General features: G+C 42.3%; 1 protein-coding gene and 1 long non-coding RNA gene across 4 annotated transcripts in view; one reads left to right on the top strand and one right to left on the bottom strand.

Moving 5' to 3' along the window:
- Window positions 1–24,731, top strand: part of LOC140687578 (uncharacterized) — a 50,159-nt gene that overhangs the window by 12,912 nt on the left and 12,516 nt on the right. Inside the window, exons 3-4 of one of the 2 annotated variants that reach the window (XR_012061965.1) lie at window positions 5,998–6,115; window positions 10,246–10,391. The exons of the other annotated variant lie outside the window; for it this stretch is intronic. This is a non-coding gene — a long non-coding RNA (uncharacterized lncRNA). The remainder of the gene's footprint in view (window positions 1–5,997; window positions 6,116–10,245; window positions 10,392–24,731) is intronic. 2 annotated transcript variants of the gene reach the window in all.
- Window positions 19,805–22,824, bottom strand: IL17A (interleukin 17A). 2 transcript variants are annotated; one of them, XM_031688364.2, is made up of 3 exons: window positions 22,758–22,824; window positions 21,256–21,461; window positions 19,805–20,042 (listed from the first exon to the last, which is right to left on the bottom strand). In XM_031688364.2, the coding sequence occupies exons 1-3, from the start codon at window positions 22,782–22,784 to the stop codon at window positions 19,805–19,807; spliced, it is 471 nt and encodes a 156-aa protein (XP_031544224.2). In that variant the 5' UTR covers window positions 22,785–22,824. The 2 variants fall into 2 exon arrangements, with proteins under 2 accessions (XP_031544224.2, XP_072800784.1); XM_072944683.1 differs by having other exon boundaries at window positions 21,256–21,455; window positions 22,761–22,784.

Below are 24,731 nucleotides of genomic sequence, written 5' to 3' on the forward strand. Positions count from 1 at the left end.
GACTGCTGAGTGCCCTGTGTGGGAGACACATGAAGAGCATTCTGGGACCTGAAACAGGCAACTTCTTACAGTAACCTCAAGGGAAGGAAGTCAGTGTTGGTGGAGTACTCCTTCCACGAACTTAAACCCGACCTACATTTTTCAGCCTCCCAAATGACCTTCATTTTACTTGTAGCTGTTCAAGGTTAAATGCAGAAAAGTAAACAGTGCATGACAATCATGTTTGATATGAGGATTATTTGAAATCCTTTGGGTCTTTGGAATTGGCCAATTAAAAGGCAATAGGGCAGCCTGGTCGAGAGGAGGATCATTCGTCTTTGTGGGTGTGCTGTTTTTTAGGAAAACCTACTTCCTCCACTGCCAGAGTCTCTCACGTTTTGTTCTCATCCTCAAGTAGGATTCCTCCAGGCATGTCAGCTATGGCTGGGTCTCAGGTGTAGCAAGACAGATCATTCCCTGTGCTGTGATTTGTGGGACACTGGGAAGAGACTCTGTCTCCAAAATATATCTTTGTGCTCTGCTGAAATCCCTCCCTTTGAAACATCACTTCTGAGGGCTTTTTTGAAAAACACGCCTCTAGGAGGTTGGCTCCTTGAGCTGGTAAGGAAGATCTGGTCATCCTCCAAAAACCCTCTTTTTAAGGTCTAACACTGCATCAGACAATGGGGAATCAGAGGTCAAAAAGGGGCCAACTTCTCCATTGTGATGCTTATGGTCCACAAGGGAGACAGGAAGAAGTCAGCAAAGATAACCCCTGTCGCTGGTCCTCCAGTCTACAGGAATTTAGATAACGTTGGGTCAGACAGCCAGAGGGCCCTTCCCTATCCCTACGGGGGTCTCCGGAGGGAGTCTTAGGTTCTCCTCGTCCCCTGGGTCCTCAGGTGCTTTTCGCCCCGGACCTTCTGATCTTATTCATGGCCCACCTCCTCCTTCCAGCTGGCTCTGCTCCCAGCTGACTTTCAAGCTTTGCTTTGGGCACAAAACACCCAACATTGTCTCTCTCTCTCTCCATCTCTTGCGCACTTGCTACCCCTGGGGCAGAAGGAAAGTTGTAATTGAGGAAGAGGGAGGATGTTGGAGATCTACGGTCCAGGAAGCAGGTTCTGGGAGTGGGAGAAGGACAGTGAGGGTAAAGTTGATGCCTTGAAGAGAATACTAAACTTTAGTATAGTAGACACTTGGATCGCTGGGGCCAGTGTCCTCAAACTTGTTCAAGTGACAGAGCACTTAGAAATCACGGCCTCTTCATGAGTCACCCAGAGATGAATCTGATATATGTCTTATTAATAGAGTTTATCTCAACTTTATGTGTTTGTCTATTTTAAATTTATTTTTTGTTTAGACATATAATGTTTGGTTAAATTTACAAGCTATGAAAACAGTATACAGTTGACTTACGCACTTGTCCGTTAACCATCATTTTGTAGGATGAGGCATGATGGGCATCTCTGAGATTCGCCCTGAGATTTGATTTGCTGCTGACCTGAATAGGGATGAGAGAGTGTGAGGATGCTGTGGCCAAGTCACCCTCATGCTTATAATGGATGCCCCCCGGGTTTCTGTACATGCTGCTGCTGACATAAATGTTGGGATTAAGCTTATTGATTCTTTTAGTCACATCTGTGTATTCAGCAGGAGTAATTTTTTTAACATTTTTTATTGATTTATTATCATTTTACAATTTTGTGTCAAATTCCAGTGTTCAGCACAATTTTTCAGTCATTCATGGACATATACACACTCATTGTCACATTTTTTTCTCTGTGAGTTATCATAACATTTTGTGTATATTTCCCTGCAGCAGGAGTAATTAAAATTCATCATTCAGAAATGTCATGTATGTTGAGCAGTGGTTTCTCCATAGAAGCTCTTTTTCCTTCCTTCTTTTCCTCCCTCCTTCCCTCCCTCCCTCCCTTCCTTTCCTTCCTTCCTTTCTTCCTCTCTCTCTTTTTCCTTTTTTGTTTGGGACCCCTTTGAACTTGCTGATCTGCCAGAGTTTGAAGAAATTTTGAAAAATCACAACTACAGTAACAAATCAGCAGCATTTCAGGCTGAGCCATGAATGACTGTGGAATACCTCACTTCTAGGGGTAGAGAGAAGTTTGTTCTGCTTAATTTTTCTTTAGTCCTGAACTTGGAGCTGATGCTGAGAACAGACAAAGGGTCTTAAAAGAAAGAGGGAGAGTCTCCAAAGAGAATGGCATTGGAGTAGCTCTCTTTCTGCCTGTGTTAAATTCAGACATTATTCAAGATGAGAATTGCTACTTCACAGCAGTGAAGAAAGCACACTCATTTTTCCTCCCCTTTTTCTCTCTGGAGCCGAGAGACACAGTTATCACATTCTTGTGGTAATCATCACCATGGTGAACCATCACCTAGTCAGGATGGTGCAGACGGTCTGGTTAACCACACGGCTGGCTGAGACATCAGGCCGACCGAGCCTGCAGAAGAGCGGACTTGTGTGAGTTGACTTGGATGTGGCACAGAGATAAAGGCTTGGTTATCTGGGACAGTGATGAGCCTCATGAATACTTTACACAACAACATTTATTCAAGGGCAGAAGTTAAAACAAGATACTGTGCTATGTGCAGCTTGGTCATTTCCATAACTTGGCGGAAAAATCTGAAACCCTTGGTTAAAGAAATACTAAACATATGCTTAAAGCCCAGTTGCCGATACTGTACCTCCTGATAAAAAATACCTATATGTATAAGTTATAAAATAACTTGCAGCCTGCAAATATTTCTGTTCTTTCAATGGCTTCATTTTTCATATCTAACAGATGCTTTTCAGGTCATAACTTAATCGACGTTTCTCGGCATTTGATTCTGTTGACCACTTCTCTCTTCTGTTGGTTTCTCTCTCCAGTTTTTCTTTGTACATCTTGGGTTGCTTCTTAGTCCCCTTCATGGACTCTTCTTGCTCTTGATCCTGTGACATCAGGGTTCTGCAGGGCTCAGTCTTTTGTTGTTGGGTCCTTGACTCTGTGATGTCTCTTTAGGAGACGCCAAGGAACGCAGGGCTTCTGGTAATCACGCACGTGCCCTCACTGTGCTTGGAGCCCGCCTGCGTTTGCCGGAGGCGCTTTGCTCTCCAAGTTCCCCAAGCTCAAATCTTTGCTAAGCTCATTTTCTTTCTTTTTTTAATTTAATTTTTAAAATTGAAGTAGAGTTGCTTTACAATGTATTAGTTTCAAATGTACAGCAGAGTAATTCAGTTGTACATATATATAATCTATTCTTTTTCAGATTCTTTTCCATTATTGATTATTACAAGATGTTTAATATAGTTCCCTGTGCTGTACAGTAGGACCTTGTTTATCTATTGTATATATAGTAGTTTGTATCTGTTAATCTCAAACTCCTTATTTATCCCTTGCCTCCCATTTCTCTAACTATAAGTTTGCTTTCTATGTCTGTGAGTCTCTTTCTGTTTTGTAAATAAGTTCATTTGTACCATTTTTTTTTAGATTCCACATATAAGCGATATCATAGGATATTTGTCTTTCCTTGTCTGACTTTCTTCACTTAGTATGATAATCTCTAGGTCCATCCATGTTGCTGCAAATGGCATTATTTCATTCTCTTTTATGGCTGAGCAATATTCCTGTGTGTGTGTGTGTGTGTGTGTGTGTACCACATCTTCTTTATTCATTGACCTGTCCATGGACATTTAGGTTACTTCCATGTCTTGGCTATTGTAAATAGTGCTGCTTTGAACATTGAGGTGCATGTTTCTTTTCAAATTAGAGCTTTCTGTAGATATATGCCCAGGAGTGGGATTGCTGAATCACATAGTAACTTTATTTTTAAGGAATCTCCATACTGTTCTCCATAGTGGCTGCACCAAATTGCATTCCCTCCAACATAGTGTAGTAGGGTTCCTTTTATTCCACACCCTCTCCAGCGTTTATTATTAGCAGACTTTGTAATGATGGCCATTCTAACTGGTGTGAGGTGACAACCTCATTGTAGTTTTGATTTGATTTCTCGAAAGCTAGTGATGTTGAACATCTTTTCATGTGCCTGTTGGCCATTTGTATGTCTTTTTTGGAGAAATGTCTGTTTAGATTTTCTGCCCATTTTTGATTGGGTTGTTTGTTTTTTGATATTGATGGGCTCATTTTTCTATTCCCTCACTGGACATCTCCATGTGGACATCCCACAGATACCTCACTCAGTAAACTCAAAGTCGTTCACCACTCCCATTGGTCCCTAGCCTAATATTCTTCCTTCCAGTCCTTGTCTTACTGAAGGGCGTTTCCATCCACCCCATCAAACAAGTCAGCAGTCTGGCGGCCATCCTTACCCTTCTATACTGCTGCTTCCTTCTCTCCAACTGCCCTGTCAAGTCCTATTGATTTTATCCTCAATATTTCTCAAGTTCACTCTTTCTTACCAGATCCACTGCCACTACTTACCATCTCCCTAGGAAAATCATGTCTTTTTCAATTACTTCCTCCATGCTGAGAATGGCATTCGTTTATCCATTCAATTTCATTTTTCAAACATATTCAGCAACTGTTTGTTATATGCAAGGTAGTATTAAAGGGGGGCGGTATCAGCTTCCAGCCAAGTGTTTTATTCTCTCTTGGACATTCCTCTTGACTGCTTCCTCACTAAACCACATATTAGGATCTAAACCCAAACCTATTGCTCCTCCACTCCCACATCACCCCATCCCCTAAAATGGCCACTCTGTGCGTCATGAATTCCATCACTCTCCAGGCCAGATTGGAGTCAGATACATCAATTAGCAGGAGATTAAACTGCACCTTAGTGACATGCAAGTGGAATGGAAACATTAATAGTCGTTGGTGACTAGATGTGAGGGTCGAGTCCCCTGACTCCAACAATCTTTGTCATCTGCCCCTCACCCCTGCTAAACCCTATAATCAGTTTACTGTCCCTTGCCCCCATGTCCTTATTTCCCTTCCTAGCCTACCTAAGTCCCATGGCCGGTCATTATAACCACTCCTTTTCCACATGACCTTGGTCCCTTGTGTCTCTTGCGTGGTCATATTCAACTGGTAAAACCCCAACCCCCGATAGATCCAAGTCTCCACTTTTTGTACTTGAACCTACACGGCTGAATGTGGGTGGAGGAAAACCCGCAATCCTGCTGACTAATCTCGTTTGAAACGTATGACCGCTAACCTCAGTTGTGTCTGTAATTCTGAAACGTCCATCTGCTCCCCTCCCCTCTCCCTACATGGCCATTTCATGCTTTCTCATGTCTCTTGGTGCCAGTTACCAGTTTATCGCGCCTCATCTCTAAATCTACCTTGATCAACGTACTCCTCAAACCTCCACTTCCTCCTCCACCAACGTCACCCTTGGTGGATAACCTTGCTTCTTCTTTTACTCAAAAAATAAAAGCAACCAGAAGAGAACAAGTCCTATACATATACCCGCATACCTGGATCTGCCTACTCTCTTGTTACTCTGGGTGACCTGACTATAATCCGAGCTAAGGCTGACCGCTCAGTTTATTCACAGGCTCCTATCCCCTCACCCCTACTCAAGCTTGTGGCTCCAGAATTCTTCCTGACAAAGGTTTCTTTGTACCCTTTGCACCATGCAAATTTCCACAGATCTTCCCAAAAGGGTAATGCCACCTTGCAATACGCAGTCATTGAATAGAATTTAACATACTGTTGTATCGTGATACAATGTCATTATGACCAGTACTCTTTATTCCTGAATCAATTTTCTGGGTTCATTTTATTCTTAACTAAAAAATAAGGTTATTATTATTCTTTGATATCCCTTAGCATTCTGACCCCAGTGATGGGGTAATAATTGTAATGAATTTTTATACAATGGAACATGATCCAAATTCAAGACAGAAAGATTTCAGTTGGATGAAAGAAGCACTTCTCACCTTTTGGCATAATAATCAGTGGGTTGTGATATGTCGGTATTTGAAGTTCCTTAAAATTAACTTTGATAATGTTTTGCTCATTCATGATATCACTTTCTCTTATCTCTTGACAGAGCAATGGACTGGAAGACCATTCAAACTTTCTTCCAACATAAACTTTGATAATTATCCTTGTAATCATCCAGTAAGACGTCTGCCCTACTCCTCCAGAAAGGCCCTGAGCAGATAAAGGTGAACAAGCCAGTCTTTTTGCTTTTGTCTTCCCGGTAATTCATGTGGGCTCAGTGGCACAGGTGTCCGCAGTACATGTTAGCTTAGGAGCAGATCTTTATTGCCATCACTGTCACCATGGCCCTTACCCCTATTTGGCACACATCTGGGTGTGCACAAAGCACTGTGTACTGTTACTCCTTCCAGGAACTCTTGAAAGCGACCCACTGGTGGCATCCTAGCAGCATGTGAGATACAGGTCACCTTTGATAGGAGCCTTTGAAGCCTGCTTGCCTTTAACCACAGACGTGTAAGAGCTTCCCCTATATCACCGTCAGTGAGTTCCGTGCTCTGAGAGTCAGCCTTGTCAGCTCTGCCCTGAATTGTACACCTGGTGAGAGTGGGTGCCTGAGGCTGTGAGGGGTCACAAGGACAGGCAGCCACCCTTGAAGCCTCCAGGCCTCTCTTGTTCGCATTACCACCAGTCCCCCAAAGTGCTTATTGCGGCAGGCTCTGAGCTTCTGAACCTGGATTCCTACGTGCCGTTCTGGCTAAAGAAACAGGAAAACCTCATGCCATGTCCCTTTGTTTCCTAAATCTTCAGTTACTTTTATCTCTTCTTTCCCCAGCTACTCTGAAACTTCTCCCCGGCACAGCTCTCTTTCTCTGACTGTCTTTTTTTTTTTTTTTTGAACTTCTTTTAAATTTTTTTTTTTTTGCAGGAGGAGAGGTAATTAGTTTTGTTTATCTATTTATCTATTTATTGGAGGTGCTGGGGATTGAACTCAGGACCATGCTGAGCACATGCTCTACCATTGAGCTATACCCTCTTCCTTCCCTGATGGTCTTATCTAAAAGTGAAGTGCCTTTCTTTTGAAAGTCTTTGACATTTGTAATCTGTCACATTAATTTAGCCTCTTTCCTGCCATCAGACCTCAGTTCTTTCTTCCCACTTATCCCCCGCACCCCACTCTCCATAACCGTATCAGACTGTCAATTCCTTGAGGACAGGAACCTCATTGTTCATCCTGGAATGCCTCCATAGCTCCTACCATGATGTTTTGCTTCAAATAAGCATTCAGTGTAATTAAATAATTAAAATGGTTGATCCACATTGCATTTGATCCATGGCTTTATGAATGACAGTTGTTACATCTGAGAAGGAAAAAAGGTCAACTGTGTTTGGACATTTGGGTTTGCCTTCATGCAGAACAACCATGAAAAGCCCCTCAGTTGATAAAGGCAACGGCTCTCTGCCTCTTTGCCAGCTCTTCTCCAGCACCGATGCTGAGATGCCTCCATCTGGGTCCAGCCCTGGCTGCCTCGACCCACCTATGCACTTCTCTTATTCACCTTGATCCCCTCACAGCCCCTTCTGCTAAGACACAAGGTCACAGAAGGCCTGAGATTTGCATCCCAAGGATGGATGCTCCCAGAATGTCAAGGGCAGAGTTGTTGGAGAACATAGAGTGTGAAGTTTGAAGTGTGGGAGTCGAAGTGAACAAAAACACAAGAGTGTTTCCATGAAAAACTGTTATTCCTGTGGACTCTTCCTTCCATATGGTCCATTTGAAGTCCTTAGTGACTGAGGCTTGGAACTTAAAGGAAGGGGTGCTGTCTTCACGTAGAGGCTTTTCAATCTCAATCTATATCATACTTTATGTTTAGTTCAGAGAAACTTGGCTGGGGACTCTGCACTATAGGACTCTGAGTGAGAAAAGAGGGAGAAACGATTAGTTATCAAGCTGCTTCTCTATGAAAGCCTTGGGCTCGGGGCTTGCTGAGTATGTCTGAGTGGGTTCATTTGACTGACAGGGTTCTCAAGGCTCAGAGAACTTAGAGCAATTTACCCAAACTCACACAGCTAAATAAGAGATGGAGCTGAGACTTAAACCTAATCCAGCCAAGGCTCTTTGTCCTCTAAGCCCTAGGGCTCAGTGCTCAAAGTTTATAAGCTTTTCTAGAGATTAAAAAATGTTTGAGAAGCAAAAAAAAAAAAAAAAGGGATTAATTGGCTCCAAAATGCTAAAGGAGAGTGATAAGAAAAAAACAAAAATAAGTTGTGTGTAGTTGTGTAGTTGTGTGTGCTTCCACAGGATCAAGTATCATATCTAATTAGTCAGCTGTAATTTATTCAACTCAAATAATTATATATAAATCATGCTGATTGTTGGATACACATGAATTTCTGTGGTTGGGCCTTATGTGTGGTGGGCTTTCAAAGAGAAGAGTGTTTAAGGCTTAGAAAAGTTGTGAAATGGACCTATCCATACACCCTAACTTCTGGAGAAGTTGTGCCTTTTGCCCTTCGTGGGAGAACTTCTATTTCAGCAAACAAACACGCAACCCAGAAGAAGAAGGAGAAGGTGAAGATGAAGACAAACAAGAAGAGGGAAAAGGGAGAGGGGGACGGGAAGAGGGAGGGAGAGGGTGGGGGAGGGGGACGAAGAAGGAGAGAAGAAAGAAGAAGGGGTGACAGACACCATTTTTTCTAGGGAGATGATCTTCTGTTTCCTGTTTGCTGCTGAAGAGCCTAGATCAAAAACATGCCCAGATGAAGCATCTGATGAATACTCAAAAGAATGAGAAAACTCATCAAACTGATAAAAAAAAACCGTTATTACATTGAATCTCCCAGTTCCTCCCATGGGAGCTTCACTAGGGCTGGCCAGAGAGCGGCACCCATGGTGCAGACTGACCCCCCAAGTGGAACCCAAACCCAAGCAGAAGGCAGCGGAGGGCCCTCTGCAGCAGGAGAGGAAGGGCACCCCGGCAACCAGCCCAGCGATGGGCGGCACCCGCTGTCTGAGCCCCTCTTGGTTTGGTCATCTCCGTGTCCCAACTCCCCCGTGGCACTGGTGGTGACTCAGGATTTCCTCCTGGCCACTTTAATGCAAAGTATGGCCAGTCGCCTAGCAGACATGAAAAACAAATACAACAGCAAATCACTGAGGTTAACTGAGCCTTTTCTACACCCTGGGTAGGATCACCGTGCTACCAGTGTGATGAGCACTCTCATGTAACTCGGAACAAGCCTGTGGGTTGCTTCTGTTCTTGTCCTCCTGTTCCGGATGGTTTAGGGACCTCCGAAAAATGGCTTAAAGTCACAAAAGTACTGGAGCTGAGGCTGGGTGCTGACCAGGGCTGCGAAAGCGAGTTCTGCTTATTCACACGAGCTCTGCTGCCTCTGGTGGAGTGGTGACACCTGTCACCCTGAAGCCTGTCACTCATATCTTCGTATGGGTTAAAAACCCTCCTGCAAAGCAGCTGAGAACAGGATGGAGGGGAAATGACAAGCCAGATTTGTTGAGAAGAGGAAAACTTAGGGATGACGTTTGAACCTGTTATTCGAGTCCAAGCTCATACTATTCGCTGCCCAACAGGCCAGTAAATCGAGGGATGAGCTTTGGGGCAAGGAATAGTGACTTCATTTGGAAAGTCAGCAGAGCAAGAAGATAGTGGAAGAGTGTCCCAAAGAAACACCTTGCCTAAGGTAGATTCAGCCTTCTTTTACACAGAAAGAGGAAGGAGTAACGTCAAGCAGTTCCTGGTTCCGGTCAGACTCCAGAGAGGATGTGTTCATTTCTTCCTTCCTGCAGACGTTCCTGGGTGGGCCTGGGCAGGGTGTTTCCTGTGAGCTGAACAAAGGTATGTTAGCTCAACGCTCATCACCTGGGAGGCAGGGCTCCCAGACAAGGGTCATTATGTGTACTTTAAGTGTATAGGCAACATCCCTTTAGTGATGAGCTTGTAGCAAAAGCAACGGAATACAGAGTTGAAAGTAAAAGAAACATCCAATATGGAGTCAGATTTGGTCGTCCCTATTATAAACCCAGGAACAGCCTCCCTGGGTCTCATATTGTATATGCCAGTTTGAATTTTAAATGTTCTCATTGCTCCCAAATCATTGACTCTATTCGGAAAATGTCCACACTTTGAAGTTTACAGTTTTTCATCCCGAGTTCTTCTCCCACCCAGAAGTGGCACACAGATCCCGCTGAGACCACCTGTCTTGATGTGTTTTCCCTTTGGAAATATGGTCAGAGTCAGGGGAATGGTAGTGGGAGCCTGTTGAGAAAGCAGCTGTGGAAAAAAATCATTACATGGACCAAGGGGAAGCCAGATTTCATATCACTCACAATTTTGTGCAGGGCAAGTCTGCTGTGGGTCTATAAGACAGGACATCTCGGTGGACACTAGAAGCATCTTTCAGAGCCCAAGATATTCGACAACAGAGACTCTGGGAAAGTAGGTGTTCCTCCACCATGACGTCCAGCCAGGTGCACCGTGGTTACAGGTGAGAGTATGAGCCATATTTGGAGATAAGGTGGTGACCAGGAGCAAACTTGCTTGCAGGAAGCTCAGCCAAGGAAGCTGAGGGGAAAAGAAAGAAGGAGGGAATGGTTCTATGTGTTAAGTGTTGCCGAGAGGTGGATTAAGACGAAGGCTGAGAAACGACAATGGAATTTGACAACAAATTGTCCCGGGCTGGGTGACAGGAACCGTTTTGGGGGAATGATGGGAGGGAAAGCTTGATTAGACTGGCTGTTGTAATATTCAAAACTCTTCCCCAGTGTGAGTGGTGGAAAACTACTATTATTATCTTAGCATTTCAATTTGTGACATTTCAATATTTAAAAGCATCTGAACTCAATTTCCTCCTGTTTCCCTACCTCCACCTAAACTGCCACTGTAACTTGTTTTTCATCCTGATGAGTTTATTTTCCATCTGAGATCCCACAAGTCTGAGTAAATGATGGAGATGTGGCATTGATGACTAAACTGATCAAGAAATAGTCCATTTGGGTCCTTTATGCCCCCAAGCGGACTTAGTGAGCCCTTCAAGACGAACGGCCCCTTGACAGTGCTGTGGAACACAGTCCTGTGGCTGCAGGTCTCAGCCCCGGGGAACGAACCCAACAGCACAGAAAGGATGGGAGCATATGTTTATTTCAGTGATGCTTTGTGTGGGTAAGATGTTTCTCCTGATGTGTTGAATATGGAGCTTTGCTTTTAGAGTGTATCATTTGCTGGGTTTTATAGTTGTTTCCAGCTAGAGTGGACTCTTACCTTACTGTTTCCCTCCTTGGCGCTCCTGCCACAAGGGGGTGCAATGGCTGTGATAATGGTGGCCTCGATTCTTAAAAGTTTTATTTTATTATCTTATTTTATCTTTATTTTATCATCTTATTTTAATTTTATTATTTTACTTTATCATCTTATTTTTAATTTTACTATTTTATTGTATTTTATGGTTCCAAGTTTTAGATGTTGGCTCTTTCTTAGAGCCATTTTCATATAATCTTATATTTTCCATTCATTATAGTGTTTCATTAAAAACAGCAATGACTTATTCAAATGACCAAATAACCATTATTGTTAAAGCTGCCAGTTTTTCAGATCATAAAGTCACCCTCATTTGAAAAGAAATAGATGTTCATTTAAAATCAGAAATTGTAAAGAAAACATGAAAATTATCCACTTCCCATGACCCAGAGTAGTTCCTGTTAGTATTTTAAATTCCTGTATTCCCAGTATTTCCTCCCTGATTTTTTAAAATCTTATTTTCAATGGTTGAATTATTTTATCTTTCACATACTGATTTTTATCCAAGTATTTATACTGCATTTTAAACATTTAAAAATGTTTCATGATATTTGTGATAAACTATGATAGTTTCGTACACAGTTTTGTTGATATATTTTAAAATTATTTTGCTCTGATAACTATCTAGAAGAGTAGAGAGTGGTCCAAAGATATGAATGTCTTTGAGGTTCTGGAATGCAGTTATAAAGTGCTTTTCAGAATGTTGTATCTGTTTACACTAATTAGCAGTGAATAGTTGCTCAATTTAGCACCTTCTTGCCAACGCTATTCTAGTTAAAAAAATAAACTTGGCTAATTTGATAGGCAAAAGATAGGTCATTGTTTAATGTGAATTTATTTGATTGTTAGTGATAGTAAATATTTCTGTATGTGCTTCAAAGTCATTTTGATGCCTTATTATGTCATCAGTTTATGCCTTCCATCCTTTGAGCTGATGTTCTTCACTCTTGTCTTACCAATTAACGTGAGCTTTTCATAATTATTCGGTCAACAAACCTCCAGTGAACACGTACAAGGTGGCAGACTGCTCTAGGCCCTGGGGATGCAGCATTGAACAAGGCAGGCAAATGTTCCTGCCTGCAGGGGGCTTTCAGTCTAGTGAGGAGATAGAGGAAAGCAGAATAAATAAGTGAAATAGTGTATTAGGAGGTGAGTGCTGTGGAGAAAAATGAATCAGGGACGTTGGAGGGAGTGCCAGGGTGCTCAGAGCCGCCTCCACTGAGACGGTGACATTTGCCCAAATATTTGAATAGGGGAAGGAAGTTCATGAGGCTCTCAGGGGAACAGTGACTTCCCAGGCAGAGGGAACAGCAGGAGCAAAGGCATGGAGGTGGGAGTGTGACTAGTACGCAGGGTCATAGTCCACACATTAACCTCTTGTGGTATTTGTGACAAATATTTTCTCAGTTTGTTGTTTGCCTTTCAGTTTAATATTTTAACATATTGAAGGTTTATAGTTTTGTGTAGCTGAGTCTATCTTTTTTTTATATCTTTTAAAACCTTTTAATTGTGAAATGCATTGTATATGGAAAAGAATGAATAAAATGTATGTGTACAATTTAAAGCATTAAATAAGCGATAAATAAGAACAAACAAAATTGAAACATCAGCAACTCCATTCACTGCCCAAGATAAGAAGTGAAACATTGCTAGAACTTGAAGCCCACGTGTTCCTCTCCTCCCCCTCTTTTTGGTCTAGAAACGACTATGCTGGCTTTTCTTGTTCTTTTCTACGATTGTATCACACTGATACAAATCTACCCCTAAATGATAGATTGCTCAGTTTTGGAAAGCCAAGTGGCAAACACAAACTTGGTTGAAGGTGGGAGGCATCACTCCCACTGTCAGGGGAGGCTCCCGGGAGCCAAGGCCACTCCTATATCTTGGTCATGGTCTGGCTTCAGCTTCCCTGAGTTTGCAGGAGCACCTGGAGAAACCCTGGGAGCTGTAAGATGGGGACAATGAGGCAGAGCTGGCCAGCTGCCCCCAGAAGCCAGTGCAGAGTTGTATTTGGGACGCATCTGCTCGTCCAGATGCTTTATTTCCTTGAGATTTTGTCAGCTTTCTCTTCTAGCATTCTATTGATGGCGTTCTGTCTACTATCATGGCTTTAATTCCCAGCGCATCTTCCCTTCATCCCCTCTGCAGTTTCCTCTTTAAAGTAGTATCCTATTTTCCTAGCATGGACACACTATCTTCTCTGAGGATATTTCTTAGATTTTTTGAATGGTTTTCTTTCTGCATATTTTCTGTTTCCTCCTAATTGCTCTTTTCTGTTTGTTTATTTTGATGTCTTCGACGTTAGAGGGATTTTTCTTAGATGTCTGCTCTGCTTGAGATTAAAATAAAAGCTGATTGGAAGTTCGGTGTTTGTGGGTACATTTCTGGACTCTGAGTTTCATTAAAAGATCATCTGATTGGGCCATTTGTCTCTGCATTTTTAAAGTTGTTTTGACTTACATATTTGGATGTTATCCTATGCCTGTGCAAAAATTTTAGCAACTTATTTTTTCCAATATTATTCTAGTTTTCAATATTATTCTAAATTCTATCCAAGTAAGGGGACTTTTTATTTGTATTTAATGTTTCTGAATTTTGCTTTTATTTATTTTTAGTCAAGTGAAGCATTGGGAGTGGAGAAGGAACAAAGACATCTGTAACTGTGAGCAGTTAGTTGTAAACACCACTTGAATTTTATTTTTTCTGATAATATCATCCCTGATTTCTTTTGGTATGCATTTGCCTGATATATTTCTTATCTATCCTTTTATTTTTAAACTTTCTATGTTATTTGGTTTTAAGGATATGTCTTATTGCCAGAATATGGTTAGATTTTTTAAAAACCAAATTCAAACCCTGAAGTCTCCACCCAAAAACTATTAGAAATGATAAATGAATTCAGCAAGATAGCAGGATACAAGATTAACACACAGAAATCTGTTGAATTTCTATTAACTAATAATGAAATGTCAGAAAAAACAATCCCATTTAAATGGCCCCTCACATCAGAAAAAAATACCTACAGATAAACTTAACCAAGGAGGTGAAGGACCTTTATTCTGAAAACTATATAACGTTGATGAAGGAAATTGAAGATGATTCAAAGAAATTGAAAGATATCCCATACTCTTGGATTGGAAGAATTAATATTAAAATGGCCATACTACCCAAAGTAATCCACAGATTTAATGCGATCTCTATTAAATACCCAGGACACTTTTCACAGAACTGGAACAAAGAATCCTAAAATTTATATTGGAACCACAAAAGACCCTGAATTGCCAAAGCATACTTGGAAAAAACAAAACAAAACAAAGCTGGAGCTATAACCCTCGCAGACTTCAGACTATACTGCAAACGTATGGCAATTTAAACTGTGGTACTGGCACAGACACAGACACGTGGGCCAATGGACCAGAATAGAGAGCCCAGAAATAAACCCACACACTACAGTCAATTAATCTGTGAAAAAGGAAGCAAGAATATACAGTGGAGAAAAGATAATCTCTTTAACAAGTGGTGTTGGGAAAACTGGACAGACACAGGTAGAACAATGAGATTAGAACACTCCCTCACACCAAATACAAAAATAAACTCAAAATGGTTTAATGACCCAAATGTAGGGCCTGTAAGTATAAAACCCCTAGAAGAATACACAGGCAGAACACTCTTTGACATAAATCATAGGAATATTTTCTTGGATCAGTCTCCTAAGGCAAAAGAAATAAAAGCAAAAATAAATGGGACCTAATTACACCTGAAAGCTTTTGCACGGCAAAGTTAAACCATCGACAAAATGAAAAGATAACCTACAGAATGGGAGAAGATATTTGCAAATGATGTGACCGACTAGGGGTTAATGTCCAAAATATACAAACAGCTCATACAATTTAGTATAAAAAGAAACCCAATTAAACAAATAGGCAGAAGACTTGAATAGGCATTTTTCCAAAGAAGACATGCAGATAACTAACAGGAATATGAAAAGATTCTCAACACTGCAAATTATTAGAGAAATGCAAATCAGATCCACAATGAGGTATCATATCACACCTATTATCACTTCATTGTTTATGAGTATAAGTCTAGCCAGATTTTTTACATTTCAAACAATATTGAAATGGGTGAAAATGGTCAGAAGGTGCAAACTTCCAGTTATAAGATAAGTTAAGTCCCGGGGCTGTCATGTACAGCATTAACTAGAGTTAACAGCACATTTTTTGTATATTTGAAAGTTGCTGAGAGAGTAGATCTTTAAAGTTTTCATAGTAAGGAAAAAAAGTTGTAACTAAGTGTGATGATAGACATTAAACTTATTGTGGTGATCATTTATATAAATATATAAAATCATTATGCTGTGCACCTAAAAGTAATACAGTGTTACATGTTAACTGCATATCAATTTCAAAAAAAGAGAGAGAATATCAGAACCCCCAGAACTAAGGAGCCAGAATGAGAAACAAGTATCTTGGCGTTCCACTGCACCAACTCCCTCAAAATATTAAGAATATTTTCACCGTCCCCCTAATATGGTGTACACTGCCTGTCTCTAATAAGACTGTTCATGCTTTGTTCTTAGGAAATATGTATGCAGAGAATACTGTTAGCACCCTCTCTGTGTGAGCCACACATTGAAATTATGACCCTCACAACTAATAATTGAGCTCTTGCAAAGAATTACCCTTGAGTTTAACAACAACAAAAAAAAACTTTGAAATCGGTACGTATTTTACACTTCTAACACAACTCGGGACAAGCCACATTTCAGGGGCTCAGTAGCCACATGAGGTTGGTGGCTGCTGGATGGGGCGGTGCAGTTCTAGTTCAGCTACAAGAAGACGGAACCTCTGTCCACTGGGGTCCTTGAATGTCTGAGTGGACCCGGGCTCCCTGAGGATCCCTGGTGGACTGTAACATGAACGAGGAAGAAGCCTTGTTTATTTGAGCTTTGTCTGTTGCAACAGCTCTTAATTACGTACTGACTAGACTCCCCCAGAAGTGTAAGGGACACTGAATTATAAAGAAGACCAGCAAAGAGGCCGGTTGGGGTCACAGTACAGTGCAACGGTACGCGTGACTCTGGAGTTAGGGAGGAGGGAGAGGACACATGATGGCAGATGAGGGGTTTGTCTACTGGTTGGACGAAGGGAGTGAGTGGCAGAAATCCAGGTTTCTTGCTCAGATGAGCAGGTGATGTCTTTTGAGTAGATACAGAAGGCAGTAGAGAAGCTAGTTGGGGAGTAGAGCTCGTGCATTTCATTTTGCCTCTGTTGACTTTGAGGTGTCTCTGCGATTGGTTCAAGGTTTACTTCAGTACTGACTACTGCATGCCAGGTCAGGTGCTGATGGACTGGCTCTCAGGGGACCGCAAACTGGCTAAAAGCCAATATTATATGTCAGAGTAGTGATAAATGATACCCACAGTGCTTTTGGAGCCTAGAAGAGAGAGGCTTAATCCGGGACTGCTGGATTAAGGGGTCCGGGAAGGCTCTTTAAAGGAGGTGGATACCTGTGCAGAGTCTTCAAGCATCAATAGAGCAGTGGGGATTGGGCAGAATGGGGAGGGCAGTGTCTTAGTCCATTAGGGCTACTCTAACAAAATGCCACATACTGGGTACTTATAAACAACAGAAATTTATTTCGTACAGTTCTGGAAGTCTGAGATCAAGGTGCCAGTACAGCTGAGTGAGGGCTGTTTTCTGGGTCCAAGGCTACTCGCACCCTCACCTGGCAGAAAGGGTGAGGGAGCTCTCTGGGGCCTCTGTTATAAGGGCGCTAATCCGGTTCATGAAATCTCTGCCCTCATGACCTAATCACCTCCCAAGAGTTCCACCGCCTAATCCCATCACTTGGAGGGTTCGAATTCAACATATCAATTTTGCAGGGGGACACAAACATTCAGACCATAACAGCGGGGTGTGAGTAGAGGAGGGGAGTAGAGGAGGGGAGAAGGTGGCTTTAGGTAGAGGGGACTACATGACACAGGCAGTGAGGTCAAGATCAGCAGGGTGGACACAACAGGGACTTCACTGTGAGTGACACACCCAGGAGGAAGCAGCATGAGATAAAGGAGGACCAGGACTGGGGCCAGGTGACTGAGGGTGCGTTTGTCACATCTGATTTTTGTGCCAGAAATGGAGGTTGGTGGATGGATTGAGGGGGCAGAAGCAGCAGTAGCAGGGACGTGTAGGGAGCTGTTCCATCAGCAGGAGAGCAATGAGCAAAGATGAACGAAGATGAGCAGGGACGGGGTTAATTTGAGAGCTTTCAGGAAGTGAAATGTAATGAGTTTGGTCATGTGTGGGTGTCGGGAGTGCAGGAGAGAAGGTAGAGCCGGGGATGCCTCACAGGTTTCTAGTGGAGACAGTGGGTGAGTGGTGGTGCTAACTGGGGAAAATAAATACAATTTTTTAATAAAGAAGAATAAAAGCAACACATATCACGGGAGAAGAGACTTGGAAGGAAGCTGCCTCTTGCCACCCACAAAATTCCCAGAAATACAGTCTGGTGGGAAATCATGGAACACAACAGTGGATACAGTTGCTCTTTTTTGCCCTCCATCCCAAAACAAAAACTCATTTTTATTTTCACCTCCACCATTTAAGGAAGATTGGGAAGTGAACAGCAGGGTTTTAGGGTGAGGTTTCCAGGCGTAAAGGCTGTGGGAAACCATGCATGGTGGCTGCCCAGGGATCTGGTGGATGAAGACCATGATAGGAATGGCCATGAGACTCAAGATCTCCATGCACAGAACACTGGGAGGCGCAGGGGCTGGAGATGTTGGCCCCTGTGTTTGGAACTGGAAAAGAAACAGAGAAAAGCCATGTGCCTCTGGATGGGACTGAAGAATGAAGGAGTGCAGAGGATGGTCTTCGAGAAGCAGGGAGCTCAGGAGACCAGCCCGAGACTTCTCAGCGGCGTCCAGAAGTAGGGCGAGACAAGACACTGGGCTGTGACGAGGGAACATGATTATGACTCAAAACTTGAAACTACTCTGAAATTGAATACATTCAGTTTTTATTTTACTTGGGCTGAACTTTTCTCATATTTGAAGTTTGTTTTGCCCCAGTGGCTCTTTTCTGTGTCCTGGAGTGCCGAGGGAAAGGAGGGGGTGTCCTAGGGGTGTGGCCTGAGCAAGAGAAAAAGGTTCATTTCTTGGTCTCTGAGTGGCATGAATCTTCATGGGAGACACTGGCCATCTAGTCTGAAAATAGTGTTTCCTCCCAGTACTTCCTCCTTCCTTTTCAAACTCAGGTCATATTTTTGGGAGGGTCTTTTTTTTTCCCCCTCTGTATGATTTTTTTTTAAACAACATTTTTTGTTTAAATTGAAGTACAGTTGGTTTACAAGGTTGTGTTAGTTTCAGGTGTACAGCATAGTGATTCAGTTATATATATATATATATTCCTTTTCATATTCTTTTTCATTATAAACTATTACAAGGTATTGAGTATGTTCTCTGTGCCATACATTAGGACCTTGTTGTTTATCTATTTTATATATAGTAGTTTGTACCTGTTAATCCCAGGTACAATTTATCCCTCCTAATTTATCCCTCCCCCCCTTCACCTTTGGTAACCATAAACTTGTTTTCTATGCCTGTGAGTCTGTGATAAACTGATTTTCAATAATGACACATCATTTTCCCATTATTTTCACTTGCTTAATTCGTTCCAGCATGCTTGTGTCCACAGTGTTGGCTTAATAGCGTGAAAGCCCCTGTTCTCTGTTGACTTGAATAGAGTAAAATTGCGACTTGGACTTGGGGTGGGTGGAGGATGTTTTTACTCAAAGGCATGTTTTGTTTTGCTCTGTGGACAAACTGGCATGCTCTTCCAACTGAGAAAGAGCTGAGCTTGCTGCAAGAATTTTAATGAGAAAAAAAATCAAGGAAACAAATTTTCTTCTCAAACTTTATTGGTACAAATTGGTTTTATCACAGGAGTTTAACAGAGCAAAATTAGACTTGCCGTCTCTCTTGTGAAACGTCAACAATTTACAAAATTAAGTTAATAAATATGAAACGAGGTTTAGTCTTTCTTTTCAATCATGTCATGTACTCCTAAGAGACAATGAGAAAATCCTGTGAACATAGGCAGTACAAACTAAGAATTATAATCCTAAGATTTCCCGAGGCACAACAGATACTCATGCTACCTCACCTTTCTCTAAAGACTGAAGAAACATAAATAGATCCATAAATAGCTCATATAAATAGAGGTTTTTTAACCTTTTAAATAATAAAATTCCCAAGTCTGGAATCTTGTCTTAAAAAATACAAAAATAAGGTATGTAATTCATTAAAATGGAATCTTATGACCCCAAATTATCTCAGGGCCTATTAAATACATAAATAACTTAAAGCCATTAGAAAAGCCAACAAGAAGCAAATTCATACTCAGTCTAAAACCTCCTCCTTGGGGAAAGGGAAAAATGGTTCAGATTCCACATCTGCACCAAAGTGTTCCCTCTGGAACTTCCATTGGTTGAAAAACTTTAAGAACCTTGGTGAGTTTGGTCAGAAAAGGGGCTGGGTCTACTCCTCAGAAAGCCTAACTGATTTGGTGGAGGGGGAGTGGGTGGGGAGGTTCAGGCCAAAATCTCTTAAGCCACGTGGCGTACAATGGGGGTGACGCAGGTGCAGCCCACGGCCACCAGCATCTTCTCCAGCCGGAAGGAGTGTGGGCAGTGCTGAGGCTCCCGTCGCAGGACCAGGATCTCTTGCTGGATGGGGACGGAGTTCATGTGGTGGTCGACCTTCCCCTTAGCGTTGACACAGCCCGAGTGGCTGCACTTGGCCTCCCAGATCACAGAGGGGTACCGCTCGGGGTCCTCGTTGCGGCTGCAGGGGAGACAAAAGCCAGGAAGAAAGTGAATTCCTGGTAAAGCAGAGGAAATCAAACAGGAATAAACAAAGTAGGCAAACTCACAGGGTGACAAATTATAGGCATTGCGAATCCCCTAAGTGCAGTTTGTTACTGTCCTGAAAAGAAGTTGTTTGGGAGGAAACTTAGATTTTGAAGCTTATGAAATGTAGAAAAGAAGACAATGATTAGTTTCTCCCAGTTTCTTTGAGGAATAAACAAAATAAGAGACTGAAACTATGGAAAGGATTTAAGTTTGATACAAAGGATACTCTTTTTAGGGTACATTTGATAAATGAAAAAAAAAGACTAAGGGAATCATCTAGGAAGGAGATAACTGTTAATATGACATAATGAAGCGTGTCTTTGAAACAGGGAATGCATCAGAATTTCACCCAACAGCACGTTCATGAAACAGGCTGACATGAAGGGCTGGAAACAAAATCGTAAGCCCCTCAGTAACCTTCTCTCTCTGTCCTCCAGCTGAGCGAATAAATTGCTTTGACTTTTGAATTGATGTACTTGAACTGTTATTAACAAGTAGAAGTAAGAAGAAGAAACCCTGCAATCAGGTGAATCTGTAGGCGCCACATCACTGAGGCTTATTTGCCTAAAAGCAGACTATCAAAATACATTTTGTATTTAATCATTCATGGGGTCTAAACACTAGATACACTAAGGGCACAGCAAATATAAATCTGAGGGGGTGTAGATCAAGACTTAACTCAAAAAGAAGTGGAAATGCACAGCATGATCTTTCCTCCACTGGGTTCAAGCTATATTTTCCCAGTGCTAGTATGATTTTTAAAAAGTGTGAAAAACTCCAGTTAATTAATAGTTATTTTCAACAAATCTTCTCAATGGTTGCTCTGGTAAAGAGAATTCAAGGCCTAATCTCCTATGATAAACGGGGTATCATGAATATTGGGGTGACCACCATTAATTTGGGTGGGTTTTTGGTGTCAGGGACAATGAGAACCAAGAACAGGTGTCATGGGGGAGGGGGTGTCCTGTGCTCTATCAAAGAAGCCCATAGAATGAAAGTTTGAGAATCAGTGGTTTGCACAGTGGCCCGTCCAGGTTTGACTAATGATTCTGTGTGAGTAATATAATTCTCAAGGTGATTTAACTGGCAGTCTGATGCATATTCTGTAGAAAAATGCAGAGATTGTATCTGGGGTTCTTACGTACTGGAGAGTCCAAGGTGAGGTGGACCGTTTATAGTAATCGGTGGGCCTTTTGGAATTTGTGTTCCGGTTAAGGATGTTCAAGTTGAGCTTCACATGCTGAGGGACTTTCTTGTCCTCGGTAATCGGGCATCCTGGGCTCTGTGGGATTATGGCTCCTGCCTTCACCACCGCCGCCAGACCCAGCAGCAGCAGCAGCAGCAACTGGAACTGAGTGGGGAAGGAGACAGAGGTGGGAGACTCGATTAGTACCGCCTGGTTTTTGTTAACAAATTGCAGTGACGATTGTATCTCTGATCGTGGAGAACACACTACGTTCCAGGACAATCTATGCTCAATTTTCAGATCACTTAAATGAAAAACTGGTTAGATGACCAAAATAATATTAGGACCATGGAGTTTTTTTTACCAGTCTTGAGCATTCTTCTTTTTTTTTTTTGACTTAAAAAAGCCACATTATTCATTGGCTAGCAGTAATTTTAGTAAAAATGGCAAGTCATCATCCAGTCAGTACATGCATTGTTATCAGGTCATTGGGATGAAAATGACCTTGATTTTCTAGGAAGAAATGCCCTCCTGAGCCACTGATCTTTCTCATTGCATTCTGTCAAACCCTGTGTGAAGTCAGATGTGCACCTTAAAAGAAGAGGCTGTAGAAGATTCATGTGGTATCAGTATTGATGTTAGAAATTCTGTTGGTACCACTGGCAAACATCTAACAAAAACTGGATCCCCCTTGTGTTTTCTTAGGTATATTTCCCAGTTTTTCTAAATTTACACATATTGATTCTGTAAGCAAACTGGGTTTCAAAAACGATGCTTTAAGTTGAAATTTTAAAAGTATAAGGGGGCAGAATAGCTCAGTGGTAAAGTGCATGCTTAGCATTCATGAGGTCCTGGGTTCAATCCTCAGTACCTCCATTAAAAAAGAAAATTAAGATTAATAAATAAACCTAATTACCTCCCCTCCCCCTGAAAAAGAAAAAAAAAGAAGTAAAAATATAAAGACCATTTACTCTAAGCCACAGCTATACATGCATCTAATTAGGATAAAGAGGGTTATGTACCAAGACTATAGGATAATAATAGGATAATAGAAAAGTCACTGCCACAACTTATTACATCCTCAAGGATATTGACCCATCTTATTTTAGATTAAAGAAAAATGTGGCAGGAGAATGATATTAAATCCCTTGTACTCAGCAAAACAGATTTGCAATAAACATGGTTTTTTTTTTTTTACTGCCCAGCATCACGTGACACTTCTTATGTGGTTTAGCCCCAGTATAGTTATCTTTCAGTTTTAATCTCAACTTTCAAACTGATATGTACCAGTTCTTGAAAATGCTATACAATGACAAATATCTATCAAAGGTTTCATTTCCCATCCTATCTATACAGTATTCTTGGATTTCTATAGTTAGAGTCCAGAATTTCATGCCTACAGTACGGAAATATCATCTGGTCCAAACCTACAAGAGCATCGCACGTTAGTGCAGGACTCACCGCGGATGAAGTTCTTCCAGGAGCCATGGTAGTTTCTCCCCGTTAAGTGCGGATGGATGAGCCTGTGTTTGCTGCGAGATGGATAAAGTGTAGCGCTGCCTTCTCTCTTTTTATAGGGCTCTGCTCCTTCTGTGGTCATTTACGTTGGCGTGTCGGAGTGGGTTCAGGGGTGACACCATTTTGGTTAAAAGTTCCATCCCCGAATGAGGTCACAGAAGAACCTCCCCTTCATGGTGGGTATTACCTGCTTCTGAAGGAAAATGGGAAGGACAAAAATTCACATTTCTAAAGACTGTCCTCTTTTGAGCCTTCAAGGAACTGTTACTTGTCAGAAGCTGAGCAGAGACACATAAATCATTTATTTATGGGCACCCATGAGCTGCTGTAAAAGATATCTTCTATTTTAATGGCTTGTGGGGAAATGAAAGTTTGACATAACTTTCAAATCTTGTGGTGTCATATGCCTTGATTTCTTATTTGGTAGCTCCTTGCCTCACCAGATTCCCTAGCCAGATGTGGTGGAGACCATTCCAGAAGCTACCCAAATTCTCGCCATAGTAAACAAAAAAAAGTGCAGACATAATTTAATGATGACAGGATACATTATTGTTTTGTGGAATGTCTACTCTGCTCCAGGAACAATTGATTAGGCTCCAGAGACATGAGATTCACCATCAAAGGCATGCCTAACACTGCGTGTTACCAAGCAACTTGTTACCTCATGCTCTTCTTCAGGAGGAAGAAGGGGTGAGAAGATGTAGGTGGACGAAGGGAGGAATTGAAAATGGAAGTACAGTCTGAAGAAGGGTGGTGGGGGTAGAGAAAAGTAGGGCAACGGAGAGCAGAGAATGGTTGCAAGAAAAGGGAGGAGGGATGGTGGGTAAGAAGGAAAGTGGAGGAAACATTTCCCTCCTTCCTTGTCTCTAAGTGAAGTGAGCTTGGATTTCAGGTCCTTGAGAACAGCTCCTCCTCAGAGCCATTGAGGACGAGCCCAAGGACAATGGCATGAGCAGGTGCAGGTGTGGCTGGCTCCGTGTCCCCCCCATCTCTGCCCCTTCGCCCCAGTGAGAGTCCTCTCAGCTGGGATCTCATGCATGGGACGCAGGGGCACTGACCAGCAGTTCTTAGTCAACAGCTGGGTACAGAGGAAATCTGCTGGGTCTTGGGCCCATTTGTCCCAAGGTCTAGGCTTCCTTGCCCTGCTCTACTGTGTGTCTCAGAGGACAGACCCTGCCAGCTCCTTACTCAGGCTCCACTGTCAGCTGGCTTTCAGCTGGCTTTGGCCAAAGGGAAATCGGAGGGTAAGAGTGGGAGTGGGGAGAAGGAAGTGGGGGAGAATAAGGTCTTCCACTGTCTCCTGGTGGTAGCCTTTTCCTTCCAGTCTTGGTGGTAGCCTCTGGCTGATGCCAGTCTCAACCATCATGGCAACCAGTTCCTTGCATGAAATTTTGTCTGTTGCAAATGCCTTAAGTGAGCTTTACTTTCCTGGATGGGTAGACCCTGACTGATGAGGGAGGAAGACCACGAGCAGCTGCAGCTCAGTGGCGATGGTAGATGACCTTGACTGGCGAAGCAGGCATAGATGGAAGAGGAAGTGGGAGGCAGTGTCTCCTGATTTCCTTGGTTCTGGTGTTGAGAGCATCATCCACCCTTGAGGACAGGGGGTCGCTGAGAGCTCTCCTGTCCCTCCACTACATGGGAGCAAGTAGCAATCTCACAAGCTGCTGAGTCTCTCATTTCTACTCCTTATTTCCAGACCCACTGCCATTCCTCTAACTCAGACTCTCACCCTCTTGGACTGTTTTAATAGCCACCTTTGCTCTTCCCAATCACTGCCCTCCACCCATCTCCAACCATTCCAGCAACAGTGATCCTCAAAGCACGGCTCTGATTGTGCCTTTTCTTGTCCCATTCTCTTGCCTACAGAACAAAATGCAAACCCCTTAGCATTTGGATTCCTATTTGAGTTAGTAT

This window comes from Vicugna pacos, chromosome 20, assembly GCF_048564905.1.
Source record: "Vicugna pacos chromosome 20, VicPac4, whole genome shotgun sequence".
NCBI classification, from domain to species: Eukaryota; Metazoa; Chordata; class Mammalia; order Artiodactyla; family Camelidae; genus Vicugna; species Vicugna pacos.